The 22,868-nt window shown below is 46.0% G+C and overlaps 2 protein-coding genes across 2 annotated transcripts in view; one reads left to right on the top strand and one right to left on the bottom strand.

The window, feature by feature from the left end:
* The window catches only part of PAIP2 (poly(A) binding protein interacting protein 2), a 27,331-nt gene extending 16,780 nt beyond the window's left edge, over positions 1-10,551 (top strand). Inside the window, exons 2-4 of the mRNA XM_080672509.1 lie at positions 5,255-5,418; positions 6,442-6,621; positions 9,565-10,551. Coding sequence (XP_080528635.1) covers positions 5,281-5,418; positions 6,442-6,621; positions 9,565-9,621 — 375 coding nt within the window. The 5' untranslated portion in view covers positions 5,255-5,280 and the 3' untranslated portion in view covers positions 9,622-10,551. The remainder of the gene's footprint in view (positions 1-5,254; positions 5,419-6,441; positions 6,622-9,564) is intronic.
* SLC23A1 (solute carrier family 23 member 1) lies at positions 8,312-22,868 on the bottom strand (the record flags this gene model as incomplete). The annotated part of the gene is given in 16 exon segments (XM_080672508.1): positions 8,312-9,070; positions 13,843-14,109; positions 16,956-17,051; positions 17,540-17,683; positions 17,785-17,914; positions 18,192-18,297; positions 18,810-18,957; positions 19,265-19,421; positions 19,691-19,811; positions 19,943-20,124; positions 20,310-20,377; positions 20,542-20,630; positions 21,386-21,543; positions 21,963-22,097; positions 22,744-22,830; positions 22,833-22,868. Coding segments are annotated over 15 exon segments (1,905 nt in total). The 3' UTR covers positions 8,312-9,070; positions 13,843-13,861.

The raw sequence follows: 22,868 nt of genomic DNA, 5'->3' as shown, positions 1-22,868 counted from the left end.
AGATCAGTTGGGGGGGGGTGACTAGGCCTGCAGGGGAGGGCAGTTAGGGGCAAACAGGTTGGCAGGGGAGCAGTTAGGCATCAATCAGGAAGGCAGGCAGGCGAGCAGTTGGGAGCCAGCAGTCCTGGATTGTGAGTGGGATGTCTGACTGCCCATTTAGGCCCGATCCCAGTAGGACAGTCAGACATCCCTCGAGGGGTCCCAGATTGGAGAGGGTGCAGGCTGGGCTGAGGCACACACACCCCCATGCACGAATTTCATGCACCAGGCCTCTAGTGTTTTAATAATAAAGGTTTAATTCAAGATTAACGATAAATAAAAATATTAAAGATACTCATTGTCTGTTTTCTATCTTGTCTGCTTTCACAGTGCCTCAGTTTCCTAACCCAAATCATGTTTTCTTTTTACCCACACCCTAACACATAAATCTCAGTCTGTCTCTGTTTCTTTTCGTGTGTGTGTGTACACACACACAACAACTCAGTAATTTTTAGTTTGAGAACTTCTTTTTTTTTTTTTTTTTAATATATTTTATTGATATTTCACAGAGAGGAAGGGAGAGGGATAGAGAGCTAGAAACATCGATGAGAGAGAAACATCGATCAGCTGCCTCCTGCACACCTCCCACTGAGGATGTGCCCACAACCAAGGTACATGCCCTTGACCGGAATCGAACCCGGGTCCCTTCAGTCCGCAGGCTGACGCTCTATCCACTGAGCCAAACCGGTTTCGGCAGTTTGAGAACTTCTTAATGAAAAACATCAGTACTATTTTTATTGGTATTCAGTATTTGAGAAAATATATGTGTATTAGGTTAGGACCCCCTACCCCCAGCAAATTAGTTTAAAGGGTCAGGCAACACACATAGAGCAAGTTTTAACCCAAGGGAAAAAACTTTTCTAGTAGATTTACTTAGTGTTTTACCTAATTTTGATAACTTTGGAGTAAATAGGCCTGACAAGGTGTTGGTTTTTTTTTTGTTTTGGTTTTTTTTAACTCTATGCTCATGTTAGATATGTTTCCTTCCTTTGGCACAAATCACACCACTGTTTGAAATTATGTATAAGTAACTCTTGTTTAATATAAACCCATTTTTAGCAGTTTCAGACTTAATGAATTGGTAGAATATTGTAGAATCTGAAATTTCATGGTTGAACTTTTAGCCTGCAATATATCAGTTAGGTTAGATCAAGTTATCATCTACAGGCATACCTCGGAGATATTGAAGGCTCAATTCTAGACCACCATAAAAGTGAGTCTTGAATTAAGAGCCATTGGTAATCCTTTTGTTGGTTGGGGGTTTGTCTTAAATTTGTAAAAATCACATCACCTGTGAAGCTTAATAAAAGGAGGTATGCCTGTATTGAGTATAAAAAATCAACTAGATAATGCATTAGATATTATTTTACTCACATAAAAAGAAATGAGATGATAAAGAGGTGGTGGTTACACAAAGAGATTGGATGCCTGAAACTCATTATATTTTGGGGAAATCAGACATAAAGCAAATATAGTGAGCTTTGAACTGTACAGGGGTTAGAGGTGCCAACCTCCCACAGTCAAAATCTGTGCATAACTATAGTTGGCCCTCCACATATGCAAATTCCCAACTTCAAAGCCTTGAACAACAGGGCTTTGAACTGTGCTGGCCAATTGAACTGCAGTAAATTGGAGGGAAAATTTGTGTGCAAGTTTGAACCCATACAGTTGAATCTCATATTGTTCAAGGTTTAACTGTGAACTGCAGAGTGGTTACAAAGTCCAAGAGATCCAGCACTATATCTTAGGACTGAGGAACTAAGGTTGTTAAAAATTTCTTAGTTTTTACTTTCAATCTCTAGGCTTTTTTTTTTCCATAATTTTATTTATTTTATTTTTTAAATAAATCTTTATTCAGATTATTACAATTGTTTCTCCTTTTTCCCCCCACAGCTCCCCTCCACCCGGTTCCCACCCCACCTTCTGTCATTACCTCCCCACACTGTCCTCATCCATGGGTGTATGATTTTTGTCCAGTCTCTTCCTGAACCCCCCCATACCCCTTTCCCCCTGAGAATTATCAGTCCACTCCCTTTCTATGCCCCTGATTCTATTATATTCACCAGATTATTCTGTTCCTCAGGTTTTTAATTCACTTGATGTTTAGGTTCACTTGTTGATAGATATGTATTTGTTGTTCATAATTTTTCTCTTTACTTTTTTCTTCTTCCTCTTCTTTAAGAATACCTTTCAGCATTTCATATAATACTGGTTTGGTGGTGATGAACTCCTTTAGCTTTTTCTTATCTGTGAAGCTCTTTATCTGCCCTTCAATTCTGAATGATAGCTTTGCTGGGTAGAGTAATCTTGGTTGTAGGTTCTTGCTATTCATCACATTAAAAATTTCTTGCCACTCCCGTCTGGCCTGCATAGTTTCTGTTGAGAAATCAGCTGACAGTCGTATGGGTGCTTCCTTGTAGGTAATTAACTGTTTTTCTCTTGCTGCTTTTAAGATTCTCTCTTTATCTTTTGCTCTTGGCATTTTAATTATGATGTGTCTTGGTGTGGTCCTCTTTGGATTCCTTTTGTTTGGGGTTCTGTGGGCTTCCTGGACTTGTAAGTCTATTTCTTTCACCAGGTGGGGGAAGTTTTTGGTCATTATTTCTTCAAATAGGTTTTCAGTATCTTGCTGTCTCTCTTCTTCTGGCACCCCCATAATTCTGATGTTGGTACGCTTGAAGTTGTCCCAGAGTCTTCTTACACTATCTTCAACTTTTTGGATTTTTTTTTTTGCTTTTTGCTTTTTCGGTTGAGTGTTTTTTGCTTCTTTGTATTTCAATTCTTTTTTTTTTTTTTTTAATTTTTTTTTTTTATTGATATTTTACAGAGAGGAAGGGAGAGGGATAGAGAGCCAGAAACATCGATGAGAGAGAAACATCGATCAGCTGCCTCCTGCACACCTCCCACTGGGGATGTGCCCGCAACCAAGGTACATGCCCTTGACCGGAATCGAACCTGGGACCCCTCAGTCCGCAGGCCGACGCTCTATCCACTGAGCCAAACCAGTTTCGGCTGTATTTCAATTCTTTGACTTGATTCTTGTGTTCCTCTAGTCTGTTGTTGGGTCTCTGTATAATATTTTTTATTTCAGTCAGTGTATGTTTAATTTCTAGTTGGTCCTTTTTCATATCTTTGAGGGTCTCGTTATATTTATCGGCCATTTCTAGGATATTCTTGAAAAGCCTTATAGCCCTGGTTTTGAATTCTATATCCAGTCGTTTGTTTTCCTCCATTTCTTTCGTTTGTGATCTGTTTCTTTGACCCACATTTTCACTGCTTCCCTGAGTTGGTAGGGTAGATTTGTGTGCTAGGTTTCCTATATGGCCCAGTGGGTCGGCCTCCCCAGTTAACCTGAGGTGGACACTCTTGGTGCACCCCTTTGTGGACTGTGTGTACAGCCTTGTTGTAGTTAAGTCTTGATAGTTGTTGGTATCACTGGGAGGAATTGACCTCCAGGCCAGTTGGCTGTAAGGATCAGCTGTGTCTATGCTGGGAGAAGTTCGGTGCTGGAGACAGCCTTATAGGATTAGACTTGCCAAATTGCAATAGCCTCTGTGCTCAGCTTGGATTGGGTGGAGTCTCAGGGCGGAGCAGACAGTCTTGGCTTCCATCAGCCTTGCCCTTGCGTGCCTGCAGACCTCTGCCTTCCCTGGCTCCCGAGTCTCCGCCCGAGAGTCCAGATTCCCCCCGCAAGAGCGTGGGTCCCCAGGGGCTCACCTGGAACTGGGGTTCAGTGCAGTCAGAACTGGGGCTCAGGGCAGTCAGGAGCTTCTGACTCCCTTCCACTAGGGAAAGCCTGTGGCAACCTCAGCAGCCTTTGTGCGCACTGGCATGCACGCGCCTGCAGACCTCTGCCTTCCCCGGCTCCCGAGTCTCAGCCCGAGAGTCCAGATTCCCCCCTGTAAGAGCGCGGGTCCCCAGGGGCTCGCCTGGAACTGGGGTTCAGTGCAGTCAGAATTGGGGTTCAGTGCAGTCAGGAGCTTCGGACTCCCTTCTGCTAGGAAAAGCCTGTGGCAACCTCCGCAGCCTTTGTGCACACTGGCGCGCGCGCCTCCAGAACCCTGCCTGCCGGGGCTCCCCCGGGTCTCCGAGTCTCCGGGTGCCTTTCTCTCTACCTGACAGTCCAGACTCCCCCTGTATGAGCCTGGGTCCACGGGGTTTCGCCCGGGACTGGGGTTCAGTGCAGTCAGAACTGGGGTTCAGTGCGGTCAGGGGCTTCCTTCCCCCTTCCGCCAGAGAAAGTCAGCCAGACTCTCAGCCACCCTTCCTCTCTGCGTGCACAAAGACCCTTTGCCGTACCTCCAATTCTCTGTGAGCTTTTCTCTTTCCTTCTAGTTGTAGAATTTTCACTCAGCCAGCTTTCCTGTGGTTCTGGATGGTGTCCGTTCTGTCTTTTAGTTGTAGTTTTGAAATTGTTGTGCAAGGCAGCAGTTTAGGTGCTTACCTATGCCGCCATCTTGGTTTCTCCTCTCCAATCTCTAGGCTTTTTAAAGTCATTTGATGACTTAAGTCTTCCAGATTATGCTTGTTTTATAAAGCAAGGGATATCTAATATTTTTTAAAATTGAATGATTTGGGTATTGCATTTAAGCAATTGATTACCTTCACTAATTGTTACATTAGATAAATCTGGGTCGTTCTCAGCTATTTCATAAACATTAAAATCATTTGTGGTGCCGAAACCGGTTTGGCTCAGTGGATAGAGCATCAGCCTGCGGACTGGAGGGTCCCAGGTTCGATTCCGGTCAAGGGCATGTACCTTGGTTGCGGGCACATCCCCAGTGGGAGGTGTGCAGGAGGCAGCTGATCAACGTTTCTCTCTCATCGATGTTTCTAGCTCTCTATCCCTCTCCCTTCCTTTCTGTGAAATATCAATAAAATATATTTTTAAAAAATCATTTGTGGAAAAAAAATGAAATTTTTTATTGCTTGATTTATTATGTGTGTTAATATATTGTGTGCATCTGCCCTTACCAATGACTCAGTTGATGCATCCTCCTGTACACCAAGAAGGTTTCTGGTTTGATTCCCAGTTGGGGCAGGTATGGGAGGCAACCAATCGATGTTTCCTCTCTCCCTTTCTCTGTCTCTCTCTAAAATCAATAAACTTGCATATATATCATGTGCATCTAACACTTAACCATGATGCCTGGTGATAATAAATGCTCACCAAGAAAAAAATGACTGACTAAACTAACTGTATTGTTCTTTTAAGGTTAAAAACGACAACTAACGCCAACCATGAAAGATCCAAGTCGCAGCAGTACTAGCCCAAGCATCATCAATGAAGATGTGATTATTAACGGTCATTCTCATGAAGATGACAATCCATTTGCAGAATACATGTGGATGGAAAATGAAGAAGAATTCAACAGACAAGTTAGTTTTATGTACAAGCATGTTCTTTTTTGTACTCCATGACAGCCTTCAAATAATGTAACTGTATTTGTTCCTTAAATGTGTTTGTTTTTTCAATCTGGTCCCTTATTTATGAGATATATGGATTTTTGTGCTACCACTCCTATTTTATCTGAATGATGATTACCACCAGATTAGCTAGCTTTTTTCAGGGTTCCACCCAGAGATTCTGATTCAGGTGGACTAGGGTGTAGCCTGGGAAACTTGTTTTTTAAAAGCTCTCAGTTGATTCCAGTGAGCAATTAGGTTTGGAAACCACTATGCTACACCAATCATATTGCTCTACTGCAGTGAAAGTCAAGAGAATGGGATTCAGGAGCAGACGAGCACAGGTACTAGAGTGCAGAATTATTCTGTTTTTCACATGAGGTCTCAATCTAATCAGCCTGAAAATCTGACACCACTGTTCTCTTTAGAAAACTCTCCTACATTGATAAATACTATCTCTTATTTCCATATTTTTGGCTTCTGTTTCTATCTTTTGTCACTTCTTCCCAGATTATGGTTTGGGTAATAAGTAGCCAGCTTGATTTTGCCATATCCAATGATGGATAATCAAGAGTAAAACAATGTAGTCTTATTTCAGGGAGAATCAGTTGTGGGAGGGGGTTTGTTTGTTTAAGTTACTCATGCCCTGAGCCTACCTTCTAAAGATTTTTTTCAGTTATTTTGGGTAGGTTTAGGGTTTATATAGTTTTAAAGTATCATAGGTAATTCTGACATGCATTCCTCATGCATTCCTCCTTTATTTGTTACTTCTTCCCTTCCACCTTCAATGGAAAAAAGTATATTCTGCTATGACAAGTAAAGACATAGCAAAACACTAAACAGATCTCCCCAGGTGTTATGGTAAACATTTTTTTCCTTAGCGCAAAAGAGGAAGTACAGCATTGTGCTTTTAAATAGTTCAAGATATTTCAAGCTGTTTCTAGTGATGTCTTACTAAGTATGCTGTAAACTGTCCTTTATTTATTTTAAATCCAGATAGAAGAGGAGTTATGGGAAGAAGAATTTATTGAACGCTGTTTCCAAGAAATGCTGGAAGAGGAAGAAGAACATGAGTGGTTTATTCCAGCTCGAGATCTTCCACAAACTATGGACCAAATACAAGACCAATTTAATGACCTTGTTATCAGTGATGGCTCTTCTCTGGAAGATCTTGTGGTAAAAAGTTATTTTTCATCTTTTTAAAACCTTTCCCATAAGTGGAAAAGCCAGCAATCATCTGTTAAAGAAGAGTTCTACATCTCTTCTCCTGAAATTGTACTGCTTTTTACTATGGAAGCAGAGGCCTCCCAGTCTTACTTATGACATGGAGTGACTTGTCTGAGACTACTAACAGACTTCTTGCCACTGCTTTTTAGCTTTGATAACATTTGCCCTAGGATATGTAAATGTCTTAAAAAATATTAATCCAAAAGAAGTACACAGTATGTCCATGTGACCTACCTATTCAAAAGTAGCTTGGTGGAGAGATTTTTGCTCTTTAATTTTTGTATTAAGCATTTGGTGAAATTTGCCAATTTTCATCTGAAAGGTAAAATTTTGGAGATTTTTCTTCTTCCTGAATTCAGGAACTCCAGGATTTTCACTGAGTTAACCCAAACTCCTTTTGGAACTGTGATTTAATGACATCTATAAGCTCTTAGTAGAAAAGAAACCTATTTGCATCTTTAATTATTTTTAGTGTCTAATTGTTGATATTATAGTAAAATGTATTTTTAGGGAATTGTCATAACGAGGCATCGGTACTAGAATTGAACCTAATGAGTCAGTCCTTCACTAAAATGAAAAGTAATTTAAAAATAATACAAAGTTAGAATGTTAACCTTTTGTTCATATTGATAATCTATTTGCTTCTACAAGGTCTCTAAAATTTACCCCTAAACTCTGAAATATTTCTTGCAATTGTCTTCTGTTCACTGTGTAGTGATTTTCTATAACCTGGCTGTGCATCATAATTACCTATGAAGCATTAAATACAAAAAAAGTTCCTCAGCTACATTTCAATCATCTAAGCATGTTTATTTTTTAAAAAGCACTCCCAGAGGATACTTCCAGCCTACCTTATCAGGCATTGGTAAACCATCCTTCTAAAGGGCTGTATATAGAACACGGGAAAAAAATTTTTTAGAATTACTTGTTTTTTAGTTAATTTTATTTAATTTTTAGACAGAGGGGAAGGGGCGGGGGGAGAAACATCGATTTGTTGTTCCACTTATGCATTCATTGATTGACTCTTATATGTGCCCTAATGGGGATTAAACTCAACAACTTTGGAGTATAGGGATGATACTCTAACCAACTGAGCAACACAGCCAGGGCTAGAGAATACTGAAATTTAAACTGTGGGATAGCCTTTGTTGCAATAAATGACCCAAATAAGCAGATGTGTGATCTGAATAGTCTGTTGAATTATGCTTGTTTGTGGCTACCTTAGTCACTCCACAAATAATCCTGGTTGCTGTAATGAGTCCAGGGGTGGGCAAACTTTTTGACTTGAGGGCCACAATGGGTTCTTAAACTGGACCGGAGGGCCGGAACAAAAGCATGGATGGAGTGTTTGTGTGAACTAATATAAATTCAAAGTAAAGGAGCGGAGGGGAGAGCAAGAGAACCGGATAGAACAGCCGGATCCGGCCCGCGGGCCGTAGTTTGCCCAAGGCTGGTAGCCCTTTGCTGGATATAATGTGTAACTTTAAACTAGAACCAGTAGGAAATTTATTGGGTAGAAACTGGTTTGTTCATCTCATCTGCTTAAGATTACGTAATTTTTTCTTATTCTTTTGTTGCTGCCAAAAGATTACACATTGAAGAACACTGCTTTTTTTTTTTTTTTTTTTTTTTTTTTATTGATTTCAGAGAAGAAGGGAGAGGAGGGAGAAAAAGATAGAAACATCAGTGATGAGAGAGAATCATTGATCGGCTGTCTCCTGCACATCCCCTACTAGGGATTGAGCCCACAACCCAGGCATGTGCCCTGACCGGGAATTGAACTCTGACCTCCTGGTTCATAGATCAACGCTCAACCACTGAGCCACACCTGCCGGGCAAGAACACTGCCTTTTTTTTTTTTTTTTTTTTTTTTTAAACCTCACACTTTTATATGTATTTCCCTTAAAAGAAGAAAGAATATGTCCTGTGCAAGGAAATGGTTGTGTATATGTGTAAATTATGAAACTAAGATTAAATTATTGTTCCAATATGTTTAATGTGCTTTGGTCTTGAAGTAAGTGACATAGGGGGCTCAGAATTAGTCTAAAAGCCTTCCAGCATGCCTACATTTCAGGCCCTGGAAATCATCCTGGTTTCTTTTTTATCTTTTTCAACTTGTATTCCAAGATGTGGTAGAGGAAAACGTCCAGCTATTCCCTATATGCTGACATATCTGCTTAGGGAAGTAAAGATTAGAAATATAGGATAATGTTGGTACAAGTCTCTAAGGTCCTTGGAAACTGCCCCATTCTTTCCCTCACTGATGCAAAAATGAAGTCCCAGTGAGAGTAACTTTGCCAGGCTTACATAGGAAGTTAGTTAGGGCCAGAGCTGGGGTTCCAGCCTAGGTCTTCTGACTCCCCAGGTAGTTTTCTTTTCCTATTAAATACCATGCTTCCTGTGGGAATTAGAATACAACAACTGTTGAAAAGATAACCACATTTTTAATGAAGATCTTAAAATGAAATTATTCTATAAACACTTCCCCAGTCACTTTAATCATCATTTTAATACTTGTTTAATATTTTTGCATATTATGAAACTGCTTAAAGAAAGTTAAATATTGCTGGTAAAGGAACAGAATTCCTTGTTCTGTAACACTTTTTTAGTTTATGTAGGTTTCTGTTTACACTTAAGCAAAATTAATTTCAATTCCTGCTTGCACTTTAGAAAGTTGATAAATTTGATATAATACATATAGCTTACATCTGGTTCCTGCCTTCCTAGCCAAAGATATTTTGGGGTTAAGTTTATCAATCTGAGTTCTTGCTTTTGTCTTGTGTTTTTTGTTTTTGTTTTTAGATGTTTTTGCATGTGGATCTAGGTTGAATGCTTCTGAGTATCTGAAGCTATCTGTTAATGAACTTGCTTTTTTATGTACTTATTTTCCAGGTCAAGAGCAATCTGAATCCAAATGCAAAGGAGTTTGTTCCTGGGGTGAAGTACTAAAATATTTGAGTAGACGGGGCCCTCTTTTGGTGGATGTAGCACAATTTCCACACTGTGAAGGCAGTATTAGAAGACTTAATTGTAAAAGCTCTCTCTCGTCACTGTGTTACACTTATGCATTGCCAAAGTTTTGTTAGTCTTGCATGCTTAATAAAAGTGCTGAGACTGTTATTAAGTAAAGAGCTGTCAAACATTTACTGAAAAATAGAATTGGCCCCATGGCTGGATGTGAAGACAGCAAGGAAAGAAGCACCAGTCAAGTTGTGACAAAGCACCAAATTAAATGACCTTTTTAAATCTTAGTGAATTGTCTTTTTTGAGGCTAAACTGGTCCCTTAGGTTTAACTAGCACTTGCTAATAATTCTAAACTTTTTTTAAATCAGTAAATTTAAATTAAGTTCTAGTTAAGCAAATTTCTCAGTTCAGACTGAAATTTACACCCATCAAAAAGAATCCTCTGAGGAAGGCTTGTTAATTTGAAATAATTCATTGTAGACACATCGGTCTTTGGTCACTGATGTTACAAGGTAGTGATCAGATTAGAAGTAGTCTTGGCTTTTATGGTATGTTATCATGTAAGAAGTACATCTGAGAGAGTATGTGATTTGAGAATTGCATCTTCTGCAATTCTCACTGTAGCTATGTCTTTGTGAAGTCTAACATTTGACCAACCCAAAATCTAATTGAACAAAGAAATTGTAACGTGATTTGAGTGGTGCTTTTCCTTGCTTTGTTAACCATCACTACAGTAGTCTGCAGCACAACTTTTCTTTTAACAAAGCTAGAACAGTTTTGGCTTCTTAAACTTCATATTTGGGTAGGTTAAGCTGCCATACGTGTTCAGTGTGAATAGTGTTTAAGTTGAAAATATTGTAAAAAAATTATATTTTTTCAAAAATATTTAAAAAAATAAATAATAGTAGAACTGAGCTGATGGTTGTGTTTATTGGTGCTGAATGCAGACTCTCTAGTGGTGATTTGCACTTTAATGTGGGCTCAGTCCCTCAGGACAACCCTGCTGGCAAGAGTTGCTGAGAGAACAGACTTGTTAGATCCCATTGTTTCAAATATCCTATACTAGAGGCCCGGTGCATGAAAATTCATGCACTGGAGGAGGGTCCCTCAGCCCGTCCTGCCCCTTCTCACAGTCCGGGAGCCCTCGGGGGCGAGAGGCGACCCAGCGATCAGGGGAAGGCAACACCCCATCACATCTGCTGCTGCCACTGCCAGCAGCGCAAGCCTCAGCCGGCCCTGGTTACCTGAGCCTTGTGTGGCCCTGGGTGGCTGGGTAGCCGCCATCCGAGGCTTGCCTGTGCCTCGGGCTGGCCCTGGGGTGCTGAGGGGACTGGGGGACTCTGGAGGCAAACATGCTGCGCCTGCCGCCCCAGCGGGGCTGAGGGGACTGAGCACTACCATCTTTGAGGGCATGGCAGTCAATTAGTATATTCCCTCCTTGTTGGCTGTGGGTGCCGCCATCTTTGAGGGCAGGGCAGCAATTAGCATATTCCCTCTTTATTGGCTGTGGGCACCACCATCTTTGCAACGGCATGAGGGTCAATTAGCATATTCTCTTTATTAGATAGGATAATAAAAGCCTAATATGCAAATTGTCTCCTCAACTGGGAGTTCGACTGCTTGCTATGACATGCGCTGACTACCAGGGGGAAGCGCAGAACATGGCAGGCATCGGTGATGTGGTGCTGGCAGTGGAGGCACTGCCAGCCCCAATGGGCCGCGATGAGAGTGGAACCACAGCAGGATGGTGGAGTAGGTAAACGGGTGGCACCAGGCCAAGGCAGGTGCAAGCAAGGGCCCAATCACCCCACAGACAGGGACCAGTGGCAGCAGTTGGGGGTGGGAGGCCCCACCCTGATCGACCCACAGGCGGGATGGTGGAACACGTGAGGGGGTGGCGCTAGGCCAAGGCAGGGTGCCAGACAGGGCTGCAGGACTGCAAGGCTGGGGTCACCAGCTGGGGCCCGATCCCTGCAGGCCACCCTGAGGGACCCCACCTGTGCACGAATTTGTGCACTGGGCCTCTAGTGTTATATAAGTATCTAAAATACAACAGCAAAATAAATCACACAGCCCCTATTGTAACTCATATTGATCTCAGGCTATAATGTTAGGACAATTGTAGGATATCCATGTTAAGAAACAGTCTGACCGTATAGTGGTAATCTTACTGTACTATAATCTTCATTGGCTTCTTCCTTTCACAAATCATTGCTAATCAAATTGGACTGGTTTGCTATTTTAATTCATCTGGACCTTCCCCATTTTCCCCTCATAAGCTTATTTATATAATACTAGAGGCCCAGTGCACAAAATTCAAACACTGGTGAGGTCCCTAGGTCTGGCTGGCGATCAGAGCCAATCAGGTTTCCTGCCTTTTCCTGCCCTTGCCACCTGCGTCCACCACCACCCACCTCCAGTTCTCCAGCCCCGGCCCGGCCCCGCCCCAATCAGATGATCAGGGCCTGCCAGCCAGGGGGAGGGGCAAACCGCCACCACAGTGGGTGGGTGGCAGGCCGATTGGGGCCTGCCAGCCAGGGGAGGGATGTGGGGAGGGACCCGGGAGGTTGGCCACTGGCCCCAAGGAAGGAGCCGGCCCTTGCCCCCCCTGGGAAAAGAGCCATGTCTGCCGCCACCCACCCCTGGTTCCTCATCCCAGCCCAGATGCCCGGCCATGATCAGGCGATTGGGGCCTGCCGGCTGGGGGTAGGAACCAGGAGGTTGGCCAGCAGGCCCCATCGGCGATCAGGGCCTGCAGGCTGGGGGCAGCTCCTGCATTGAGCATCTGCCCCTGGTGGTCAGTGCAGTTCATAGCGACCGGTCATTCCATCGTAATGGTCGCTTAGGCTTTTATGTATATAGATGTTTTGTGGCTAATCTTAATTTGGGATAGGTTGTCAACCAACTAGCAATTTTCTGGTTTCACATAAAATTCTGCCTCATGGCCCTACTCAGTTGTTAATAATGTCCTCTGTGTTTTTCTTGAGCTTGTTGAGCTCAAGATTAAGAGGACCATCTAATCAGTTCTGGCTCACATTCTCCCTGGGGATCCTTTGGTGTGAGCAACTGTGCCCCAGTGGTTTTTAGTAGCTAATGTAACAAATTAATAAACAGTTAGGTTTTTTAAGAAACTGAAGCAGATGATCCTGCTTAGTTCTTGTTCATTTTGGAGCCATGATGTAACCAGTCCTCTCGGTTTTCTAAGAGCTCAGTACCACAAGTGGCACTGAAGGCTGCCAAATCATGAGGCTTACAGATCCTTTTTTCTCTCAGCTCAGACATATTTCCACATACTGCCAAATTACTGTAATGCAATAAACTTGGATATTATAAATTTAGGCATTGTAACCTAATGATTAAGAGCAAAGACTAGCCAGATTTCTTGTGAATCCAGTAAATCGTGGGCAAGTCACAACCTTTCTGTGACTTGGTTTCCACTGCTTTAAAATGGTAGTATTAACAATATTTGTCTTAGGATTGTATGATTAGTTAATTAATATACATCAAGCACTTAAGAATTTCTGGCACATAGAAAGTTCTATTAAAGGGATTATTACTCATTTTGTTGGAACTTTTCTTAGGGAACATGCACATTAAAACAACTCTGATGTTTAATTACAGAGCCAGGCACCTGCATTATAGGTAGAAATGAAACTTTCAAAGCATTGCTACTTCCTTTTGAAGTCCTTGGGACAAATTGTCACCCCAGAGCCTATATGGTACAGTTTTAGGGTAACTAAAGTCATCCTGTTTTTATTTTTTGACCATTACTGAAACAAGGAATATGAGAATTTTTCTGGTTCTTGTGCTGTCAGTATTTCTCAAACTTTTCCGTGTCATAAAGTGTTATTTATTCAGTATATGGGAATGCAGAGATGAGGCTGGCTGCCGGTGGCTGGAGTTTATGTCAGCTGATCCAGCTTTTGCCCAGATACCCAGAAGGCTGAAGGGATCAGTATTTCAGCATACTGTGACCTCTTAGTGTCCTACACCAGTTGGGAAGCTCCACTCTCACTTATAATATGGCTAAGAAATTCTACTCAAAATCCATATATTGACTTTTTAACCCAGTTTACCTTTCCCTTGAAGACACTCAAATAGGTCACAAAAAGGGAAACCAAATAGTTTGGTTTTCCTTTGGTTAAAGCATATAAGAATGTGATTTTTCAATCCTCTTACAAAAGCCATAGATTAACACATCCTACCTTTTCTAGGAGTAATTTTTCAGACTTTGGTGCACACAGTCCCAGTTTCTCTATTTTCTGAAATATCTTCTGGAACTGGAAGCTGATCTTTTGACCTTGAAGAAAATCCTTTGAAGACTGGGCAGATAGGAATGTATTTCAGAAAGGCAATCCTTTTTATCATGTTCATCCCAATGGGGAAATCATAGCTTTTGAGACTGGTAGACATCTCACTGTTGGCATGGGCCCCAGCTTTCCACTGTATCAGGCCTCTTTCCTCTGGGCTTCCTGGAAAAGGACAGTGGGGCCACATATCAAAGCCAGTTACCATCAGCTCCTGCCCTTCCCATCTAGTTCTGAAGCAGACTTCTGGAATTGTCTTGACTCTCAAATACTGTCTGGTTCTAAAAACGGTTGAATTTGTTTTTTCAGCTGCTGACTTGGCCAGAGCTCTAGGGAACCCTAAAGAATATGGTTATAATTAGTGTTTATTGTAATGTGCCAGGTTCTGTGCTAATTGCCTTAATTTCATTATCTTATTTCTTCAAAATATATCTGAATGAGGTTAAAGGCACTGCTGCACAAAATTTTATGATGAAGAAACTAGCAGAAAGGTTAAGTAATTGTCATCCTACATCTTGAATATGGGGCTAGTGTGTGCTGGGCTACTGGATACCATAAAGTGCCCAGACTGCTGTGGGGGCAGGTTGGTGTATATTGAAACACTATAATCAGTGTTAATAATTATTTTATATTTGGGAAATAAACTCTTGTTTTTATAATACAACCTCAGAAAGTCAAGGTAAGTAAAATTTTCAATAGTGGTGGAAGGAATTTTTTACAAGTAGGGGAATTTGCCCTACAAAGTGGGGAGGGGTGCATTGAGATCTCTGAGGTTTTCACAAGAGGGCTGGTTGATGAAGACTGGCACAGTGTAAATCTATGGTGAGAGATTTCCATTTGCTGGCAACCCAGCTTGAGACCCCCATGAGTAATGCAAATGAAATGTGTCCTAAACTCAGGAGAGGGCAGTAAGGGGGGAACTGGGGTCCTCAAGGAAGAGTACTTGGAGGAGGTACTGTTTGACCTGGGCCTGGCTGCACAAAGAGCACAGGTAGGCAGAGTGGAAGGGGAAGAGATGGTGTGGCACAGGACTCTGCTGGCTGATTGCACCTCCTCCCATCACTGCTAGGACACACAACAGGTAGCCCAGAGTTCCCTCACCTTTCATATCCCTCCCTAGCTGTAGTGCTCTCTTCTTTTCCAAGTCCCTTCCATTCTAGACACCAGGAAACCCTCCAGATCAGCGATCGCCAACCTTTTGGACCTCACGGACCACCGGTGGTCCACGGACCACCAGTTGGCGACTGCTGCTCCAGATGACTCCAGCCCAGGCTTATTGATCTTGCTGCTTTAAATTGCTTTAAACTCGGTTTTACTTCCTGTCTTGTGCTAGGAGCTCCTCAAAACAGACAAACACTTTTTTCTTTCTTTCTTTTTTGGCACATCTCCTTTAGTGGCTAACCCGGAGCCAAACTGGGAAGTACCTCTAACATTTGGACTAAATTGGCTTCCCCTCTAAAGTTGGGTTGTAGCTAGGTAAAGAGAAAGAGAAAATGCAAAGTGGTATATCAGCGAAGTGTTCTCATCCCACAAAAGAAAACTGATTCCATGGTAAGGACTTGAGTTCTGAGCTAGCCAGACCTGGGTTGGAATCCAGGTTGTACTACCTTAGGCAAGTGATTTCACTAATATGAGCTTCAGATTCTTCATCAGTGTATATTGAAAGACTGTTGAAGATTATGTGGTATAATATATAATCTAGCAAGGATGGTTGCTGATGGGCAGTTGGATCGAAGGATGGGATGTGAGGAACTTCATGAGGCAGTGTAAGACTGTTAACATCTGGTTAGCTTAATCCAGCCACCCAAATCACAGAGAAGCCCTCACTTTATAGCTGCCCACCTGATGCCCTCCATCTCCCCAGATTCCCTAGGCTTTGAGGCTGCAAGTTTCCTGTTTCAGGTTCACAGGATGGGCTGCTCCAGTCCCCAGCCCAGCTTCCTCTACATGAGGAAAGGTGGGTACCATGTTCAGTTACCACCCATCCATCCAATGGGTAGCTGTTACCAAGAGCTCCCTCATCCGCTGATACTGTCTAAAAGTGCCAGGGAGCCCTGGCCCTTGCCTACCCACACTCCAACTCACCAGCTGTGCATAGCCAGCCTCTGACTTGAATCTTCAGAGAGAGGGAAGCAAGTGGGGTCTGCAGCCATGTTTAAATTGGCAAATGGTGGGGGATAGAGGGCCATCCTGCTGTTCCCATCCCTCATCTCCCTGGACTGATGCAGTCTTGACCCTTTCTCCATGGAGCTGTCCCTGATCTTCCAGTTCCCCTAAAAACTTCCAGCAGAGGTCATGAGGTGCAATGACTGATACACAGGCCACAGGCTGCATCAGATGGACTTTGTTAAAATCCCAGATTTGCAAAGTTACAAATCTGCAAAAGTTGTGACCTTCAGTGAGTACTTGATAGTCTGCCTCACAGGATAGTTTTTGAGGATGAGATGCTCAGCTCCAGCCTGACCCTTAGAAGATGTTTGGTAAATGTTAACAATGTTGGTTCCTAGTTAGGACACCTGGTGACATTTATTTTTTATATATTTACTGGGCACATAAATGTGGTCTAGGAGGATTCTCGGGAACACTCACAAAGTATCCTCCAAAAAGCCCTAATTATAGCAAAGAAAGTTATGGCTCTTCCTATTAGCCACTGTTGCAGGCTGCTTGCATGAGAGTGGGTTTTGCAAAAAAAACTAAAGCTGCATTTGTATCTGTCCTAATAAAGCAAAGGCACCCCTCACCCCAGTGGCTATCAAAAAATGGAGAGGAAAAGACAAGGCCCCTAGAATGACTCCTAGCCTCACCCTCTTCAGGACCTATGAGGCATGCCTGTGCCTGTCTGGCCAGTGGTTTCTCCCTCCAGCCAGTGGGCACTCCACCAGCCCATCTGTTCCCTGCTTCTCCCTACCTACATCGCTTGGACCCAGCCACAGCTCCGGTTCAGGAGACATCTGTTGAAATGCAGATGAGCCCAGCCCTCATTCTGTTTGCCTCCCAGAGCTGACGCATACCTGGCACTGTGTTGTCCAGTAGGAAAGCAAGGCACCCACCCACGAACATCTCCGTGGTCAGTAGCACAGTCAGAATCTGGTCCACTTCAGGAATACCTGTGGAATATGCCAAGGGCCAGTAGGTGTCATGACCCACCTGGAGAACAGACCTCAGGGATTTCCCTCTACTTGTGCAGCCTGCTGACTTCCTTGAGCAGGTATGGAGCTGGATGGTGGGACACTACAAACCCCGACTTTCAAGCCTGTCTGTGCCTCTGCCTCTCCCACCCCTGGACTCATATCCCAGTTTTGCAAGTTAGCTCCTACTTGTCATGAGACAAATCATTTAAGCCTCACTTTCCTCCTCTGATGTGGAAATGATAGTATCTATCTCACGGAGCTGCTGTGAAAATTAAATGAGCACATGTAAAGCTCACTACCTGTCCACAGAAAGTGTCTTAGTAAAGGACACCTGCTAATTAGCTTCTCAGCTGCTGATTAACATCCAGAATTGAGCAGTTGTTGCTCTAGCTGCGTGGAGCCTTTGAAAGTCAGACCCACCACATCTACCCTACCCGCCATGATATTCAGACAGGTGGGGGCACCTGTGTTGATCGCTCCGGGGTTGGACTCCAGGTAATTTGGCAGTGTAAGTCCAAAGAACATGGAAAATCCGAGCACGAAGAGGTTGCGGGAGGAGTTCATGTCCACGAACTGCAGGTTAGACAGCCCCACAGCGGTAATCATGCCTGAGTGCACAGGAGAACCGCTGGAGAGGCCTGGCGCGGGCTGGGTGGGCTCCACCATTCAGCGACCCGCTCTGTCACCGGGATCCGCGTGCAGCACTCACCGAAGAGGGTGCAGAACATGCCCCCCAGGATGGGGTCAGGGAGCGAAGCGAAGAGGGCTGTGAATTTGCCAATAGTGCCCAGGACCAGCATGATGCCCGCACCATACTGCACCACGCGCCTGCTGCCCACCTGTCAGGGAGCCAGGGGGTGGGGCTATATCCAAGAGGGTAGGTGGGAAGGGGTGAGTTCTGGGGTGGGGTGGGATGAGGGTGGGCGGAGCCTGTGATAGAGGGAGGCTCAAATGGGCGGGGCTTAATGCAGCGCAACGGAGGCGGGAAGGGGGTGCGGCAGGGGGCCTCTTAAAGACGGGGTGGGGGTAGGCCAAAGTGTGGACCGGCTTGGGGCGGGGTCTGCGACAAATGGAGTGGGGGGTGGGGCTCTGTGCTCTTCTGGTTCGGTGAGGCACCTTGGTAATTCCCAGGACGCCAATGTTGGGGCTGGACGAGGTGGACCCATTGCCTGTGCCCAACAGCCCTGCAATGATGCAGCAGATGCCTTCGGTGAAGATGCCCCTGTAAGAAAAATGAGCTGGGAGGATTTGGTCCAGGCTCTGCCCCATTTCCCTGACTCGGATGCTGCAACTATCTGTATTATACTCTCCACTCCAGGGCAAAGGGAGGTCTGGGAGCCAGGAGCCCAGGTCTGAGCACTAATGCAGTGCCTTGGCATTTACTCCCTTTGGCGATTCTGGGTTTCAATTTCCTCATCTGTAAAACGGGGATAAGAAGGGGAGCTGTCTCACAATCATTGGTGGATTGCATAAAAGAACACACATTGAGGGCTAGGCACATGGAAGGTTGTCAAGGACTAGTTTCCCTCAGACTTCATTATCTCCTCAACTGCTCACAACATTCAGGGTGAGAGATGAGAACATCCATCTCCACATCATGAGTAAGGAAAATGAGGTCTGGAGAGTACTAGTGACTTGCTCAAGTCTACATCTTTTGGGACTCAACTCTGTCCCCACATTTGCTTCCTGAGTGGCCTCAGAGGGAATCATATTGGAGAGGGCAGATGGGCATACCTGTTGATAGCATGTACTGGAGGGGGTGGTGCACCAGCTAGGCGGGCACAAGCATAGTAATCTCCAATGGATTCAATGATACCCGCCAACGTGGCACTGAACATTCCAAGGACGGCAGCTGCAGTCACTGTGGGCAGGCCCCACTGACCTGGGTTGAGGGGAGACATGAGGATAGATACAGTGCCCCTGTGTAGGTTAGGAGGTAGACTAGGCAGTTGTTGTTGTTTTTTTTTGGGGGGGGGTGGCTAAAGGGATCTCAAGCTGGGGTGAAAGTTATACAATTGTGGGAGCTTATTTGGGACCACTCAGAATCACAAAGCTCTGGAGTGAGGCTTTGTCTTGAGTTAAACAGCACTCTGCCTGGCACACTACACATATGCAGCTAATGCTAATGTTATCATCAGCTGTACTGGGATTAGAGTTGGAGGCAAAGGGGCCCAGGTGGGGTTGCTCACAGGGGTAGGGGATTCGGATCCAGGGTGCAATAGCCATGATGTCCCCTCGGGCGTCCGTTCGTGCCTGGAAGCCATAGGCTGTAGGGTCTGTGGGCAGCACATCTGTCAGGGTCAGGATGTAGCAGAGCAGCCACACGGTCATAATGGCCAGCACGATCTGAAGGGGGGCGTGGGGAGGGGCACACTGAGGACCCTGGAGGTCTTGTTTCAAGCTAATCAGCCTTTACCTCAGCCCTACCCCTAGCCCCACCTCCAGCCCCAGCTCTAGATCCCAACCCCAACACCTGCTCCAGTCTCTGGCTGGGATCTCATCTCTGCTCTGGCTCTAGTTCCCCTGCTTTTCCAGCCCTTGTCCCCCACCTTGGCCCTAGACACAAGTTCAGCCCCTGCCCTAGCCCCAGACCCAGCTGTCTGTCAGTTTCTCACAGGAAACATCTTGAAGATCTGGATGCGGAAGAGACTGAGGCCCTTGCCCCAGCGGTAGACAGGCAGCAGGAAGGTGAGGTTGCGCAGGTACTGGGAGAAGAGGACGATCAGGAGAATGGAGCTGGGGGCAGAGGCACAAAGAAGAGATGGCTGGTAGGCCAGACTGGAGGCAAAAGGCAAGACTGAGGGGGAAGGAAATGTACAGGTGAGGGGGCTGGGGCTGGGCAAGTATCGATCCTGGTGTCTGCTCACCAAGCTGAGATTCCCCAGTGGGAGCCAGCTCGGTCACCAGCAGCTTGGAAGACGGAGAGGCCAATAAGGGAGACAGTGGGGGTGACCGTGAGAGGCCCAATGTAGCTGAGCAGGGCCCCAGGCAGTCCCATCAGCCCAATCACCACTTCCACTATGCTGGACACCATGATTGCACCCTGGACCTGGAAGAGTGAAGGTCAGTTATAAGTCACTATGTAGAAGCCATGACCTCTACATTAAAAAATGAAAGAAAGAAAGCCTCTGGACTAACCTGCCTTGCATCTCCCCATTTACCTGTGGCCCTTACCCCTATCTAGCCCCCTCCTCAGTCCTGTCTTCTGCCCTTCTACTCCACGTGGGAACCCACCTCTCTTATCCGTGGGTGCCAGATATGAGAAGTGTTCAGGGGCAGACTCCAGTTGCCATAGATCTCCTCTGGGGGCGGAGACAGGGATACACACACATATGAACAGGGAACGGAGACACAGGGAGAGAAGATGCTGCTGTCATAAATGCATCCTGGTGTCTGAACTTGGGACAGTCACTCAGACCTCCAGGCTTCTGGTCCCCCCTCCAGCACACCCCAGAAGTGTGCTCACCTTCTGGGGGACATTTCCATCTCTCCAGGGCCAGGATGGCTTTAGCTGGGATCAGAAATGCAAAGGCGCTAGCCTGGAACAGCGGCAGCCTGGAAGGGGAAACACAGAGCAAGGGTGGGGTGCAGTGGGGGACAGGGACACACAGACAGGGGAGATGGGGAAAGAGGGGCACACAGGGGAGGCAGAAAGGATCACACAAAGGGACAGAGACATAGGGATAGGGCAGGGACAGAGCAGAGGGAAGTCATTGAGGCCCCAGGCAGGACTCTATAACATTTTTGGGGCCCAAGGAAGAAAACAAATGGAGCCCCTGGCCCACACCTGCCCATTTCCTTCTCAACATGTTTTCTGCACTGTGAGGGGCCACATGCAGAGAAGTGGACAGCTTATTTCTTGCATCCAAGCTGCACTGACAACCTTCTTCCCTCCTCTTACCACACCACCATGCTTTGGCCACTTTGGGTTGTGCACAAGGGGGCAGGGGCCCCCAGGAAGGTAGACTATTGAAGAGGCCAGGAGGCAGGGAAATGGGTGGTCCCCGAGTAGGACTTAATGAGTAGGGCTTAATCAGCCTGATGGGCACCAGGCCCAATCCTTGCCCAGCTAAGGCACATTCCTCCATATCCACAGACTCCTAGTCCTGGAGGGGTGCCAGGTGCCAGGATAGGACTCCAGCTGCCTGGCTCTAAGGCTGGCCTGGGAGAAGAAGCAGCAGGTTGGGCAGAGAGCAGCTTTTTTTTTGTCCCATGAGTCCTCTGAAAGAGACCACCTGCTCCAGCTGCTGCTGCTGCACTGTGTGTGTGTCTGTGTGTGTCTGTGTGGGGGTGGGAGTGGGGCAGCTCACCGGATGCCCAGTGTGGTCTGGATGAGGGTGGTGATGCCCACGCAGGTGAAGATGGTGCCAATGAGCTGGCTGACCATGTGCTGGTCACGGCCCACACACAGCGCCTCAGCCAGAAGGAAGGGCACAGCGATGGTGCCACTGAAGCAAGTCAGGTAATGCTAGGGGGTGGGGGGTGGTGCATGAGACCCACAGAACTCACATGGAAACAGGGCCCCCTGGTAGTTCTCATGCCTGCCTCAGTGGGCCTGAAGCTATGCTGCCCTAGGCAACATATCCACCCAGGATTGACATTCTCACAGGAAATTCCCAGAGGGCTACTGTTCACCTGGCTGGGGATTACTTATCTGCTCCCAAATTATTCCAGCATCTTCTATGGAGTGGGCCCTCTTCCCTATCACTGATACTTGCTCCCAGGGGATTAATCCTCTCCTGGACCCCATAATCCTCTCCCCCACCCCTGCTTGGTACAGTCACTGTTGCTGACCTTAGGTTTCTCTTCCTGTTACCCAAGATAACCTTGGTGGCCAGGGAGGGGGCTGGGGAGGTGCAGTGGGGACGCTGTTGGGGGGAAGCCCACCTGGAAGCCCAGCAGGATGCACAGATACCAGGGCGGCACATCTTCGATCTTGTACAGCATGTCGAACTTGGGCTCTGTGGGCAGGGACACTGGGGGGTCCTTCGTGGAAGTCCCTGCTAAGCCCAGGTCCTCATGCTGGGGGCAGCAGAGAACAGTAACTCAGGGCAGAGAGGTGGACACTGGAAAGTTGATTCTGCCCCAGAATCAATCAGGTACCGGAGTGGCCTGTCAGCTCCTCAGAATGGGGTCTGAGCCTGGGGTCCTCACCTCCCTCACGGTTCATACACCCAGCTGTCCCTTGGCCTGACTCTACCTGGCTCCCACCTCACATTGCTTTGTGCAGGGTGAGTCCACTGTGCTGGCTCCTGGAGCCCTCAGGACTCAGGCGTTCCAGCCAAAGGAATGGGCGCCTAAGTCAGAAGGCCTGGGGGGACACAGGAAAGGGGGCCAAGAGGGCTGGAGACTGTGGACAGGCCCATTTGGGCCCAATCTGGTCCACCTCTGCCCTTTGGAGGTCCTTGGGGTGGCACTGTTGGGGGGATAGGCTGTGTCCCTACCGGCACTCAAGCTGGAGTCAGCGAGTCCCTAAGCTGAAGTCTCCTTCACTCCCGCTGCCACCTCCACCCCATCCCCCAATAGCCAGGTTCAGCCTAGGACAGTCACTCTTGATCAAGTTTATGAGAACCTTTGTCTCTGCCCTCCCAGGGAGAAGGCCTGTGTGCAGTTCCTCCAGCCCCCACCCCACCCTGTCCCTACCCAGCTCCCACTCATCCCCCAGCACCTGTGTCTGGCCCTCGGGTTCCTCCTGGGCCCTCATCTCTGGGACACAGGTGTGAGCAGTTCCTGAAGAGAAGAGGAGATGGCTATAGAAAGGCCAAGGAGGACTTTACTCCACATATCAGACAT

Source organism: Plecotus auritus (assembly GCF_963455305.1).
Source record: "Plecotus auritus genome assembly, chromosome: 6".
Taxonomy (NCBI): Eukaryota; Metazoa; Chordata; class Mammalia; order Chiroptera; family Vespertilionidae; genus Plecotus; species Plecotus auritus.
The sequence above is the reverse complement of the archived record's forward strand: the minus strand, read 5'-3'. Positions and strand labels throughout refer to the sequence as shown.